The sequence below is a fragment of the Anoplopoma fimbria genome, chromosome 4 (assembly GCF_027596085.1).
Source record: "Anoplopoma fimbria isolate UVic2021 breed Golden Eagle Sablefish chromosome 4, Afim_UVic_2022, whole genome shotgun sequence".
Classification (NCBI taxonomy): Eukaryota; Metazoa; Chordata; class Actinopteri; order Perciformes; family Anoplopomatidae; genus Anoplopoma; species Anoplopoma fimbria.
In genome coordinates, this window is record NC_072452.1 from 19,589,388 (window position 1) to 19,603,849 (window position 14,462).

At 42.3% G+C, this 14,462-nt stretch overlaps 2 protein-coding genes across 2 annotated transcripts; both read right to left on the bottom strand.

Moving 5' to 3' along the window:
- Window positions 1-1,743: 1,743 nt before the first annotated feature.
- LOC129089769 (uncharacterized) lies at window positions 1,744-3,616 on the bottom strand. The gene is given in 5 exon segments (XM_054597132.1): window positions 1,744-2,204; window positions 2,207-2,528; window positions 3,165-3,325; window positions 3,424-3,468; window positions 3,562-3,616. Coding segments are annotated over 5 exon segments (1,044 nt in total).
- Window positions 3,617-5,270: 1,654 nt separating this feature from the next.
- Window positions 5,271-14,166, bottom strand: mcm7 (minichromosome maintenance complex component 7). The gene is made up of 15 exons (XM_054597581.1): window positions 13,950-14,166; window positions 12,092-12,171; window positions 11,183-11,347; window positions 10,865-10,989; window positions 10,582-10,762; window positions 10,353-10,490; window positions 10,087-10,236; window positions 9,830-9,944; window positions 9,563-9,694; window positions 9,201-9,284; window positions 8,688-8,899; window positions 8,328-8,593; window positions 8,020-8,188; window positions 6,585-6,694; window positions 5,271-5,895 (listed from the first exon to the last, which is right to left on the bottom strand). The coding sequence occupies exons 1-15, from the start codon at window positions 13,978-13,980 to the stop codon at window positions 5,670-5,672; spliced, it is 2,184 nt and encodes a 727-aa protein (XP_054453556.1). The 5' UTR covers window positions 13,981-14,166; the 3' UTR covers window positions 5,271-5,669.
- Between the last annotated feature and the right edge of the window lie 296 nt (window positions 14,167-14,462).

Consider the following 14,462-nt stretch of genomic DNA (forward strand, 5'->3'; position numbering starts at 1 on the left):
CTCTTTTGTAGACTTTGTGTCTGATTCCTCTCCACAGCCTTGTGGTGTCCCGCAGGGCTCAGTACTGGGGCCTCTGTTATTCTCTTAAATGTTGCATTTCATCTATATGCTGATGATATCCAACTCCACTTTTCATTTTAACAAAGTCTTTTAGGTTCTGGCTTCTAGACTGTCTTAGGCAGTTGACCAGATCTTGTTTTTTCCTCCCAAGAAATATTAGTTTATTAAATATTACTGAGATCAATAGTTTCAACTGCTGAACTAGAGATGCTTATACATGCTTTTTGCTGTTCTTTATTGCATTGACTACTGTAAAGCACTTTTCTCCTCACTCAGAATGTCTGCTCTAGCTCTAGACAATGCAGATATTTTTCACTGTAATACCAGAGATAAACACTTCTGCTTGGAACTTTATTCAATCACTCACATTGAAAGATTTGAATCTGCATAGTAAACAGAAACTTCTAAAAATGACACAATTTTTAGCACAGTCTCACCTTGTGTTTCATTGCCTAACAAGTGATTTTTTTTTTTATAACGCTGCATTTCTTTCCCCCCTGCAGCTATGTAATGATGTGGGCCCCATGGCCTACTGAGACTTTAAACAGTAAGAACCAGTTCATCAATAAGTTCAATGTTATGTTTGATAGACAGGGAATCAGCTTGAGGGTGACAAGACTCTTCTTTTGAGCTGGCAGTAAGCCAAAGCAGAGAGACAAACAAGCACAGCAGTTTCTTCTTCTCTGTTTTGTTCTTTTAGATTTGTTTGTATTTTTGGATAGCTAAAACTAATTCTACAATAACAGTTCACCATTTTCAACCACAAGTCAATCAATAAGCAATTGATCACAAAAATCAGAACCAAAAAAATTGCTAAACTCTTTCTTGGTTATGCACAGAAAGTATTCCACTGTATGTGAATATTATACTATTTATTTTTATTGTTCCTGTGTCTGTATGTAATAAGTGATTTGCCGATTGTTTTAGTGGGACTTGAACTGCTCTTCTTTTTAAGCTAAAATGATTGTCATAGGGTAAACATTATAGTTACTGTACACAACAGGCAGCTAATAAAAATATCAGAGCTGCACTCTGAAATGAGTCTATGTAAGTCAGCTATGTGCAGCTGCAGGTTTATTGTCAGGAGTGTTGCCGGTTAGCTCCTCTTTTGAAGTTATGTTCCTGCTGGTCGATTGCCTTTGGAGGTTTAAACAGACAGGCATACACAACAGGAAGAGGGGGGGCAGGGTCGGGGGTCTAACAGGAGTCAGCATTTTTATGGGTATTAAATGTACAGCGGAACCACACATAAAGACCCCCAGCCTGCAAGTTGGCACTTTTACTTTACTAGTCTGCTTCTACCTGCCATGTGGCTCTAGGAGGAGCTTACATTTTCTTTCCTTTCTGTCTTGCTGCACCTTTAAAAAAAAAGTATATACAGAGCAAAATACTAGTCATTCACTGATGAAAAACTGTTTTGTTACACTTTATTATTTCATTAATCAAAAATCATTTGCATTACATGTTTGTGTTGACTGAGAACTGTTTTTTTTTGTCAATTTAATAAGGTTTCAACAAATACACATCTTTTCAACGCTTTAGTACAAGTTGTAGTCCATGACAGTACATTTGCAAAATGTTAAAATCCCTAAAACTATGAAAATGTTCAACTTTGATGTTTTTTAATCAAAGTATGTTTAATTTAAAACAAAAACCCATTTCCTCCATTACTTCCTGGATGTTTTACTGACTGTGGCCCGACTCTGCAGGCTCATCGACAGCAACAGAGGGCTGTGGGTACTGGAAGCGGGCTGGGTCGTACAGATCATCCCTGGGGTTGTAGGGCATAGGGTGGTAGTAGTAAGGGTAGAGGCTTACTTTCTTCTTCATGGGAGTAATGGGAGCTGGCTCCTCCACTGGTTCCACTTTCTTTTCCCCCTTCACAGCTGGGGGTGGTGGCGGCGGGGGGACCACGATTGTCCCCTTCATGGGCCTGGGTGGATGTTCAATCAGGCAATCAGGGTCCCAGTAAGGGTCACAGTCGTACTCCATGCCCTTGAAGGTGCGGATGGGGACCGGGAGAGACTTCTTGACAAGGACCGGTGGAGGTGGAGGTGGGGCTGACTTCTTTGGTGCAGGGGGAAGTGGTTGGGGCACTGCGACTGGAGCTGGGGCTTGCTGGGGGGTGCAGTGGGGGTGGTAGCGGGGTCGCAGAGCACGGGCACGGAGCCGCTAGGCAGGTAGACGATGTGGGGCTTACAGAGGGGGTCTTTCCTGTTGCACAAGAAGAGAACATCAGCCTGGGAAATGGCTGGAGCAGGAGGGATTGCTGGGGGCTCTGTGGGCTTTGGTCCCCCTTTCATTGGAGGAGGAGGAGGAGCGATTTTGCACTTCTTGTCTGTGGCTGGGTCACACGCGACCATCGGCACTCCCAGCTTGCTCTGGTAATGGGAAGCGTCGGGGCCATAGGTGTGCTCCAGGGACCTCATCTGCTGGTAGAGCATCCGCAGCTTGTCAATCTCGTAGAGCTGAGAAGACGGGGAAAAAGAAAAGTTTGATGATGCTGATGATGTAAACAGAACGTCCCTAGTTTGAATCCAGTAAAATTGAATGCCCCCACTCTCTCCCCTCACTTCCTGTAAACTCTCTGCTGTCCACTATCTAATCAAGGGGAAAATGCCCCCCCTCAGACACCCCATAAAAAGGCACAAAGGGAAAAAACTATTTATGGCATATATTATATATACTGTATGATTATATTACTTATGTTTTTTGCTTTACAATCGGTATCTGGACAAAACTCGTTGTAAGATATGATAAATTTGTCTTTTTACTGTATTCTTTATGTCTTTTAGGGTGTTTGTAGCTTTAAACAGCAGAAAAATAAATTCTAAAGGGCATCAAGAATAGCGAATAACACGAAAAAATGTATTGACTGCAATATGGGAATGTTTTTTGCTTCACAGCGGGAAGCCCATAAGTAAAATATATTTCTTTAAGATGTAACATTTCAAAAACCTTTCTCTATGTAGATATTGACTGTCCTGAATCACTTAATTAACACAACTTAATTATCAGAGACAATTGATTCTTATTGGAGTCCCCTAGGATAAAAATGTCTACACAAAGTACCATGTCTTTAGCTACTATCTATGTATACTTACCCCCTCAGTGTGTCCGATGCTGCTGTAGTAGCGGTAGTAAGACTGGAAGTCTGGGTTTCCTCTGTACCACCTGGGGTCCACGTTACGCTTCGGTCTGGAGTGACTCAGAAAGCCATTCGCTGTTTCTGAGTTAATACCAACAGAACTGACGGGTACCATCTCTGTTAACACAGGAGATGAAGTTCAGTTGCTTAAAAGATAGAGTGCTTCTCATCAGTAATTTTAATTTAGTCTGAATTTATTTAAGATGTGCACCTACCATCCTGCTTGATGGTGTTTAAAAGAGACTTGGCCTCCAGAAGGCCTGGAGGAGGAGACAAAGCATGTGATGGATGTTGATTATCTTGCTTTTGATAGATTTTTGTTGAAGTAGTTGTAAGATAGAATCAAAATTTACCTGTGAGCAACGTCAGACAACAGAGTGCCCCCAACAGCCATAATGAAGAAACCATCGCGAACTCCTGGGATTCATGAAATTAACAGATTTGCATCATTTAGGGAAAAAGTATAACTTTACAGGAGAAATATAAAATGTAATCTTAAAAGAATATATTTATACACCACTACTCACAGAGACGACACATTTTAAAAGGTATGTAGGTAACTTATTGGTCTATATCAGTTTCTTACTTAAAAGTGCATGCCTTTTCCTTAGATTTGTCATGGATAATAGATGAGGAAAAAAAAACGTATTACATGAGTAAGAGTATTAAAAGTAAAACTAGACGTCTCAAGGTAAACTTATTGTTCTTCTTTGATTCTAAATACACATACAGTATGAAATTTAAAACAAAGCAGCTACAGTAGATAACGTTATAGGGTTAAACTGGACTACATGCAGTTTTTGGTTAAATTTATCAGCACTTTCAGTGGCTGAAAATGATCATCCCACAAGGTTTTACTCACCTGTCTCAGGAAGCGGTCTTCGCTGCTCTAACAGGGGCCGAGTTGGTTAAATACAGATCTCTGTGTCCGGCCCCCTGAAACATTATCTCCCGTCCAATCATTCTCCACCAACTTTTACACCAGAATCTTGTCCCCACCTCTCTTTCTTTGTTTAATATGGGGCCTTTGGCGCCAATTAAGAATAAAAAGCCCCTGCACTTTCAGCAGCAAAGCCATAAAAAGAACAGACTTCAAATGGAAACTCCCCATTAAGTCTGGAAGGAAAGCATCACCTGCTGGGACAACTGCAACTGTGAGGGAAAATGCTGCCTACTAACACAATATCTCAGCCAAAAAGACAGTAAAAAAAAAATCATAGATGACGATCCGCGCTGCCTTATATGTACTTTTATGAGTTGTTAGAGATTTGGAAATCGCTGTAGGCACCAAGAGGCTGTTATTTTTACCCAGAGAACAGTTCTGTGACTGCTGGTTATCAACTCACTAAACAATACAGAGGCTTGCTTTTTGTTTCTGCATGCTCACTATTGTCGTTGTAAAGCTCAAAAATTGGACTGAGCTAAATTCTTATAGGATCCTGTCATGCTTAAATACGTCCCTAAATGCAGGTCACATACATATAAACTTTACACTTATCCGTTTATGGTAGAAAATGAATAAGATACTTAATCGATTAGTAATATTTAGGTACAAACACCACATAGTACCAGTTTCCAGCCTCTTAATAGCGAAGATTAAGCTTTACTTTGCCTTATGTGACAGTAAACTGAACGTCTTTCGGTTTTAGACTGACTGACGGAAAAATAGCTATTTGAAGCCAAAATCTTGTGAACTTAAGGAACTTTCACAAGTATTTTTAGAAACACATTTGTAACAGTTTTGAGCCTAAATGATTAATTGGGGAATGTAATCTCAAAACTAAAAGATAATGAGTTTGCATAGTCAGTGCACAAACTACAACTATTAATATTTGAAGACATAGCCTTGGGCTTTTAGGAACTTAGACATGGACCAAACAACTATGAAACTAATGGTTAGTTTCAGCGCTGTATTTAGGCATGTTTTACAAGCAAGGCATGTTAAAGGATGTACTAAAAGCAGAGATTATGTCAAGATGGCAGCACCGGTAGTTGATTGGGGCTGGCTCCTACTTTCTTCATTTAATGTGCACACATGAACCACATAAAAGCATAGTATTGAACCATCAATTTATTATAATAATCCATGACATACAAGGCTCAACCTTAAATCTATATTTTGTTATTTGAATTAGAGTGTAAAATGTACAGAAATGCTCTGTGTCAAAGAAACCAGGAGCTTTAAACTGCAGATGCTACACAATTCCAAATTCTGACATACATATTTACAAGAGATTTACTGGTGAACAAGAATATAACAAGCTATGGGTCTCCAACATCTGGGATTCTAGCAAAACAGTCAAGCTTAAAAAATGTCCAGGTTCTGCTTGACTTGTGTTGCTAAACGCTGGAGGAGGGAAAATGCAGCGCCCAAAGTTAAGTCTGTAGAAAGCCCACAATGAAGAGTTTTCCCCTCAAGTGACTGAAACGCAGCGTGCATGAAGGCGTGTTGCAGGTTTCTTCAGACGAAGGTGATGCGGCTGCGGGCCTGGTTGACCTGCCAAACGTTCAGCTCCTCGTACTCCTCCAGCGCTTCCTGGAACTGGGCGGGGGTGAAGCCACGAGTGACACAACGCTGCTCTGCTTCAGCCATGCGAACGACTCCGCCGGCTCCACCGCGGCCTGCCACGCCCTCCGTGGAGAGCTCGCGCACCAGGGAGAAGATGACGTCGGCCGGACGCTGAGCTCTGTGGGAATAAATTGAGATGAGTTGTGATTTTAGACACTCGTTTGTTGTCCTGTAGAAAGTATGAGTATGGAGTTTAACGAATAGTTTTACACTTTGTGAAATACAATGTGCCATTGTAGCTATCACACCACCTTAAGACAACCAATTCTCATTTTAAACGCTATTTTGTCATCTTTAAACTCTTTGCTTACTGAAATCGGGAACAGGTTCGCATATCTCTTGCCTCCAGCTTAATTTTCAACAAGACATGAATGCAATATAAATCTTATCTAAGCGTAAAAGCAAATAAGCATTATTTGTATAACAACAAGATTTGATCTTTTTCAGATGTTAAAAGTATGCATTTGTCAAACTGGTGCCATTTTAAAAATAAACTTTTCTGCCTCTCACCCTTAAAAAAAACAAAAAACCTCCTTTAAGTTTTAGAACACAAAAAGAACAGTAAATGGTAAATTGTGTAACAACGTCACTAGTCTTGACGTCTGCCACTGAAAACAGAATTTTGTATAAAGAGCGCTCCATAAAAATCCAGAGACGTTTTACAGCTTCCTCCAGGATATGCAGCTACTGTTACGGGCATACGAGAAACTCATAAAGGGAATTCTGGGCTGGACGGCATCCGGCAGCTCGTGTTTCATGGAGTTGGAGCTAAACGAATTAGATCCTTCACACAGTGTGAACGCTCACCTTGTGGCGCTGGACTTGTCGGTTTGTAGCGAATCCTTTGACATCTCCATCATCCTCATTGCCTCGTTGACGTCTTCCTTCTCCACAGTCTCCATCATGCGCAGGCGAGCCTGCAGAAGGGCAACAAAAGGAAGGAGTGGGATTGTGATTGAGATAAGAATAAGATCAAGAATATATGTATCATAGTGTCAATTTTGTTCCGACAGCAGATCTGTCTGATTACGAAGGCTGCGCTGTGCCGGCACTGTCAGACCGAGACAAGTGCAATGCCCTCTGGGATTGCCGGCAATTGCCCAAGTCTCCGCCTCTCAACACCAGCTAGTCTCTCTACAGGTTGAAATTTAAAAAAAAAAAGCAAACAAAATGCCTAAAAAGAACTGGAAAACTGGTTTCTACATTAAAAACTTGATCTTCATAGTGATGACAGTTCTGGCCATGGTCAGTTTTGCATGGGTTTGCACAGCTGCACTTAAACGCACACAGGCTGACTGCCCACCCTGCAAAGCTGGTCATAATCAGACAAACCTCAGCTCACTCATATGGTTATCCAGATACAACATCTGAACAAACGCAGAGTTCAGTCGACGTGCAAATAAATACATTCTTGAGTCTCTTCAGTACTTCCACTCGGTTTCATTCACACAGGGGCGGTTGCAGTTTGCCCTCTTGTGGACGTCTGTGTGCAGCACATTGCCTACCTGTCTGCCTGAAGTGCTGGTTTTGCAGTAGGTGGATGACTGCTACCTGCACAAACAGCACTTTTGACAGCCAGAGGCCAACACCAGATCATTAAACACTCAATTCAGGAAACAAAAACTTTCTTTAGATGCCATTTTAAAAAGCCAAGAACAGAATACATTGTTCAAGGATCATTTATTGCCATTATGCAACCCAGGGATGCACAACGAAATTCAGTTGTAGCCCATTTGTAACAAAACAAAAACAGCAGTATATTCCTGTCGTGCATTTCTTTAATTTGCATCATAAAGAATGTAACAACAATAAATAATAAAACGTGCACATTTATCCAATTTCCTATTGCCGAGTCATGATGTCTATATCCACCGTGTGTGGCAGACTGGAGATCTTTTGTCCAGCGTGGGAAAGAAGTGCTCACATTGCAGTAGGCCAGGTTATCATCACTACCTGCACTGTAAGCACTTTATCGCACAATGGACTATTAATCAAGACTCAGGAGTATGATGATCACACTTTATATCACTCCATTAACAACGTCAACAAAATCTGAACCCCATTATTTTAATTTGGCAACTGTTAAAATAAAATGGCACCAGTAAGGCGTTTAATATTTATCGAGATTCAAAAACTATTTTCCATTTGTATGACAAATAATACATCTCCTGCAGTTTAAATTGTTGCAAGCGGTCTGTGAAAGTTTCCTGCCCCCGACAGTTCACTAAGGTGCATTTCTCACCAGGGCAGTGGACAGACGGAGGATGGACAGGAGGGTACGTGCAGAGGTGAAGGTGGTGTCTTTGCTGCCTCGGGCCTCTTTCCTCATCTCTACGTAAGCAGCGGTGATGTAATCAGCCAGTGACTCGGGTACCACAGGCTGCCGCTTCTTACACACAGCGATGTAACGCCTGAAGGGATTTACAGTTCACATTTTTGTTAATTCTTTTTTTTTTGCACATTGTTGATAGTTTTAAAATACTGTCAAAAGAAAAAGAGGCAGAGTGGTGAGGCTTAAACATTCTAACATGTAATGCAGATCATCATCACCTCATCAGCTTCATGTCGATTGGGGTGAAGTGAGTGGGGGGCTGGCGGCAGTGCTGGTGGACGTAGGTGATGTGCTGCGCCAGACGCAGGTCAGCTTCGGCATCCGGCTTGTCCTGGATCAGCCAGAGCAGGTCGAAACGGGAGAGCAAAGCAGCGGGCAGCTGAATGTTCTGCTCAATGCTCTTCCGGGGATTGTAGCGGCCATAGGCGGGGTTGGCTGCTGCTAGAATAGAGCAACGGGCATTGAGGGAGGTCATGATGCCAGCCTGGAAAAAGAGCGAAAAATATTAGTCGAGATGCAACGATGGCGGTCGATTTGATTATTTCACACAATTAATCCACCAGGGCCGTTCTCTTTACCTTAGCGATGGAGATGGTCTGCTGTTCCATCACCTCGTGGATGGCTGTACGGTCAGCGTCAGCCATCTTGTCAAACTCATCAATGCAACAGACGCCCTGGTCGGCTAGCACCAAGGCTCCACCTTCCAGAGTCATTTCTCCGGTCACGGGGTCACGCATGACCGCTGCAGTCAGACCGACACCAGAGGAGCCGCGGCCTGTTGTGTACTGGCCTGAAAAGAACAGAGAGGGGACAAGAGAAGTTGAGCAAACCTGGATGAAATGGCAGTGGCATGCATTTTATTTTTTTTAATTGCAAACCAAGACAGTCAGATACTTGTATCAGACTGTCAAACGGAGAGTAGAAAGATTAAAAGCCCACAAAGTAGGCACAACTAAAGTGTCAGCTTTACTCTTCTCAAGTCAGAAAAATCACATCAAAAGTTAATGTTTTACCATGTAAGCCTTAATGGAAAGAAAATGCCTGACTGGATAAAATATTAAACCAGATACAGCAAACAGGACTGTACTCACTTCGAGGAGCCAGGCGGTCAATGTAGGACAGCAGCTGGGACTTGGCGACTCCTGGGTCTCCCATCAGGCAGATGTTTATGTTGCCTTAAGGGAGAGGAGTGTTGCAGTTACATAAGAGGCACACGCTTTGTTTTTGAGAAATATTCCATTCATATTGATAGTAGACTGAGATATGAACAAAATTAGTAACGTGATTACCCTAACCTTAACAGAATGGTTTACTTCAGGGAATGCAAAAAACAGAAAGACCTTGTTTTGTATTGTTGGGTTATGATCTGCTACTTGGACAACTTTTATTTACCTTTGTGGAAAAAAGCCCCAATTGGCCTATTGTTTAGTAATAGATTAAAAAACGTGCTTACCTCTGATTTTCATGCCTTTGGGTGCTTGTTGCACTCCTCCAACCAGCAGCAGGAGCAGAGCCTTCTTTACATCTTCATGTCCATAGATCTCTGGTGCTATGGAGCCGGCTAGCTTCTCATAAAACCCTTCCTCTGTAACAGAAAGTACAATCACTTCAGTTGCTAAAAGAGCGAGAAAATCATCAGCGTCATCAGGTTTTGGCATTCCTACCGGTTATTACAGTGATTTTATTGAAGTACAGCTATCTCACAAACACAAGCGCCAACCTGTAATGCTGCGCAGCTCCTCATCATTCAGATCGTCATTGCCAAGCTCATCATCCTCTGACTTGTTCATGAGCGTGATGGCATGGGCCTCCAGGTAAGTTTCTGACAGAAGACCCTGAAATTAACAAAACCAAATCAGGATTGGATTAATTTTAGATAGTTGCATACCAACACTTGGAAAAAGCTCCATAGATTTAAATTTTCAACAGTGGTTTGAGCGTGAAATGGGTTAAAAACATTTTAAGCCACATACATACCTGAGTGGCCTGATTAAAGCCTGAACGCAGAAGAGGGAGGAAGACCCCGGTGATGGCCACATGGTCTCCTGGCTGGGCTAGACGCGTGTTCTCTCCACGGGCATAAATCGACATGCTCCTTGGAATGTTTCCAACGGGCACCTGGTCACTCTGTTGGACAACAGAAGAAACGCATGAGAAAAAAATAGACACTAACCTAAAATCCCTAATCAAAAATACAGTTTCTTGAACAGTGATTAAGCATTTTATTGTATGTAGCCACTTACATGCTCCTGGATACGCAGATCCTGGAACTTGACAAATTTGGAGCCTCTGGTCTGTAGGTAGAGTCGACCTCCAGATTTGTTGGTGACACACTCTTGGCTGGGACACATGTTGAGGGGCATGAAGGTGGGAGACTGGATCTGAAGGACAAAAATACTGTGTGAGGGCCACCAGATAAATGCATGTTTCCTCTTAAAATATAATGATCACAGAAGTAAAAACGGATCTTACTGGTTGATAGGTCTCAGCACCACACTGGTCACACGTGTACGTAGCGACGGCCATCATGGGTTTGACCTCGGTGGCGCGGGTCACTATTCCTCGAACGGTCACCAGATTCCCGATGCTGTCCGCTCGTACATCTCGCACCACTTTGGGTTTAGTGGTGGTGGGAGACTTAAAGTACAGCTCACTGTGAAAGAAAGATAGAGTTCATGACAAAAGAAAAAAAGCACCCATACTGCTTTAATAATTAAAATATGTTGATAAAAATCCAACTCCTGGTTCTACTTACAATCTCCTCATGAGTTCAGGTGGGTATTGGTTACGAGTGTCTCGGGTGTCTGCTGGGTCACGACCCCTTTGTTCCATCATCAGCCTGTGCTCAATGTACACGTCCAAAGAATCCTTGGCCACAATCTGGATATAACAAAAAGCATTTTAATAAGTAGGTATTTCACTAATAAGTTGGTGCTATGAACCATTCAAAAACTGTGAAACAGATTGTCAGATGCTGTGATTGTCGTACTGTCCATTTAAGACCGCTGGTTGAATCAAAACGCTTTGACTTTATTTAAAAACACATTCAGGATCAATGTGCATGTACACGTACATCTCTTTCTTTGTACTCTGGCAGCAGCTCGTGGATGGCGTCGGCGAACAGGCCCGTGTAACGCTTTGCATTCTCACAGATGCTCTCAACCAGCTCCGGGTCTTCCTCGGCCACATCATCCAGCTCCACAAAGATGGACACCTGCTCTCTGTGTGCCAACGCCACCTGAACACACAGAATAATTAGCGATTAGACAAGCCACTTAATTACACAACCAGCTCGCAAATATCCTGCTCAATAACAACAATGACACAACGCTATACTTCAACAAACATGGGCAGCTGTGACGGATATAATGTGGTGAAATGGTGCACTGGCCTCCACATTTACATTATTTTAATAACATTGAGGCAATATAGACTATATAGCTTAGCAGATGCTAGATTTAACAAATCTGAAAAGCACATACCAGCTGTGTGAATCAGCAATATTTAAGTTGTTACTTAAAAAAAAAAGTATTGCACATTGTGCCTTTATTAAGTAGCTATATTGTAAAGATGACACAACACAAATGAGTGAAGTGCAACAAAAAATGGTAACCCTGGAATGCTAGCCTAGATGTAGCTGCTTAACCCTTAAGCTAACTGGGTGCCCACTGTTATGTCACATTACGCAAAAAACAATTATTTTAAAATCATGTAAAGAACCACTTGGTGTTTCAAACTGTAGTTCGAAAGACACTTAGTTTAGCAAAAACAGAGATGACTGTTTAATAAGAAAGAGCTGCTGAAATTATTACAAAAAGGAAACGGGTTGATACATTTTTTAATTGTCCGGTCTTACATAAATACTGTATCATTCATCACTTACTTAGTGTGATAAAGCCAGAATCATCCTTCAGTCAAAACATTTGCTAGTAAGGCCAAAACCCCCTTCATATGCTACCCATCCACTGTTTACCATACTTACAAGTTGCGCTCCATATTTGAACTTCTTCTTCCCATTGTCGTCCTCTGAGTAAAACTCTTGCAGGAACCTTTTGCATTTGTCTGCAAAACAACAACAAAAACAACAAACAGCATTATTTCACAGCAGAAACAGGCAGGACCACATACAGCAGACACTAGGTGGAGATTGTTTACTATGCAGTCACAAAAACAATTGCATCATGATGTTATCTTCTTGTTTGTTTAGGTATCTGGGTTTAAAAAGCTGAATAAACACCACCACCCCCACCACCAATGGGCCTGGACACTGATGTGTTGTCCTGCGACGACCCCCTTTGTTGAGTAACATCCTGTAATCCCGATGAGTCACTGCTGCAAACACAGACCCTCTGATGCAACTACTACAGGACCAAACAACAATAGTCCCAGAGCTAAATCACGACGTTACGCAGCAGATGGCTGGTGGATGAGAATGTAAATACAACAGTTCAGCTCAGTGTCCATTTTTTTTTTCTTTGAGAAAAAAAATATCTGCTCCTCACTTCTCTAAAGAGCCACAACTAGTTAGTACATTTAACTCCGTCACAAGAAGCGAAACCAGCCCCCAGCGCGGTGATTAAAGCTCCTCTTACTTCGACCCTGTGGCAGAGAATCTGCAGCTCCGGTTTTATATTTCTCTGTCCGAGGATGTTATTGTAAACAAAGCAGCACATGGCTTTTGTGCCTCGTCACTCCGGTATCCCTCCGCGGCCCCCTCACCCCCTCCCTCCTCCTCCTCACACACCGCGGCCCCCCTCTCCCTCCGCTCTTAAAAATAGTCCCGGCTGTTGTTTTCAAACCATCACAGCCATCTTCTAACGTGTGTGTGTGTGTGTGTGTGTGTGTGTGTGTGTGTGTGTGTGTGTGTGTGTGTGTTTTGACTCCACTCTGCATCACTTTGTTCTTATAACATAATATTATAACATAACGTTTAAGCGTGACGGTTTTTGACGGTTAAGTATCTGGATTTTTTTTTTTTAAATAAATAAATACTAGCCGTTGGGGTTTGCTTATAACGTTATAATGTAAGAGTTAAAACAACATATTTGTGTATAACTTGACTTTAAGTGTGTCTCCAAAAATCAACCAGCCCCGACTGAAGTGCGCTTGCATTTAGATAATAACGGTCAAAAAATGGAACGTTCACTTGTGTTGCTAAGTGACAGAACACCAGAGAGCGCGAACCAACTGGCTAGCACGCTAATGGAACGTTCACTTGTGTAGCTAACTGGCTAGCATGCTAATGGAACGTTTGTTGGGGGGGTTACACTTAATAAAGCCTGAAACAAGGGTATTGTGGGTCTTGAAAAAGTTAAAATATTAATTTAGTTTGATTAAAGTGTAGCGTTTCTTGCGTTTCGTGGTCTGAAACCGTAAAGTAACGTCAAATGTCGTAAAAGATTGTTTACGTATAAATTACACCTGTTTTCGCTCCTTTACGTTACTAAGGAGACGTGTATTGTTGGACATGTGCGCGCCTGCTCCTTTGTTTAAACGTCTCCATCCGGGTCACAGAACGCGAAGACCGACTACGGCAACAACCTGGCAGACATTCAGAAAAGTTACTGCAACTTAAACACGTCCACACCGGCCTGTAAGAGACGCACTTACATGCATAACTTAAGTCTAATTAACTCAATACTTTGTGACTGTTACTGCACAAACACATCGGATTAAACTAGTTTATATTCGCACACTTTACCTCCAGTTCACCATATGATATAAACCAGTAACACGAGCTTCCAATGAGATTTTAGAAAACGCACTTATTTGAACATTTTGTGATTTAGGCCAACCTGTTGCTGCCATGCTGCTGTGTGAAAGTTGCTTTATCGCCTCACCTTTCTCTGCCGCATAATCCTTACGAGCCATGGCTGCACGCGTTGACCCCTCGGGTGACTTAACTTGATTCCTGAATCCTTAAACCACAAATACGGTTTAAATTCACGGTTTAAGCGCTTCAGTGTGACCGGAGACCAGCGTTCATTCACCAGCAGCTTGCGGTTCTCCCCGGTTCGCGAAGCAAGAAGTGGCGCGAGTCTGACGTCTGCGGCGTCCAATCATATCGCTTCTTTCCGCATGAAGGGGCGGGGCCTCGGGGTGGCGCGAAAGTTGCGGGCGAGTTTGTGTCATGTGACTCGATAAACTTCCGCCGTTAGTCAGGATTGGCGCGAAAAGCGATGATTGGATTTCATAAAACATAGTGACCCCAAAGTGAACTCAAACACTGAAGATCCTCAAAGATAGTATGCTGCACATATGATATAAACACTGAGGCATGGCCCAAATACATCTAGACTCAAAGATAGCATGCTGCACATATGATTGAGGCATGGCCCAAATAAATATATACT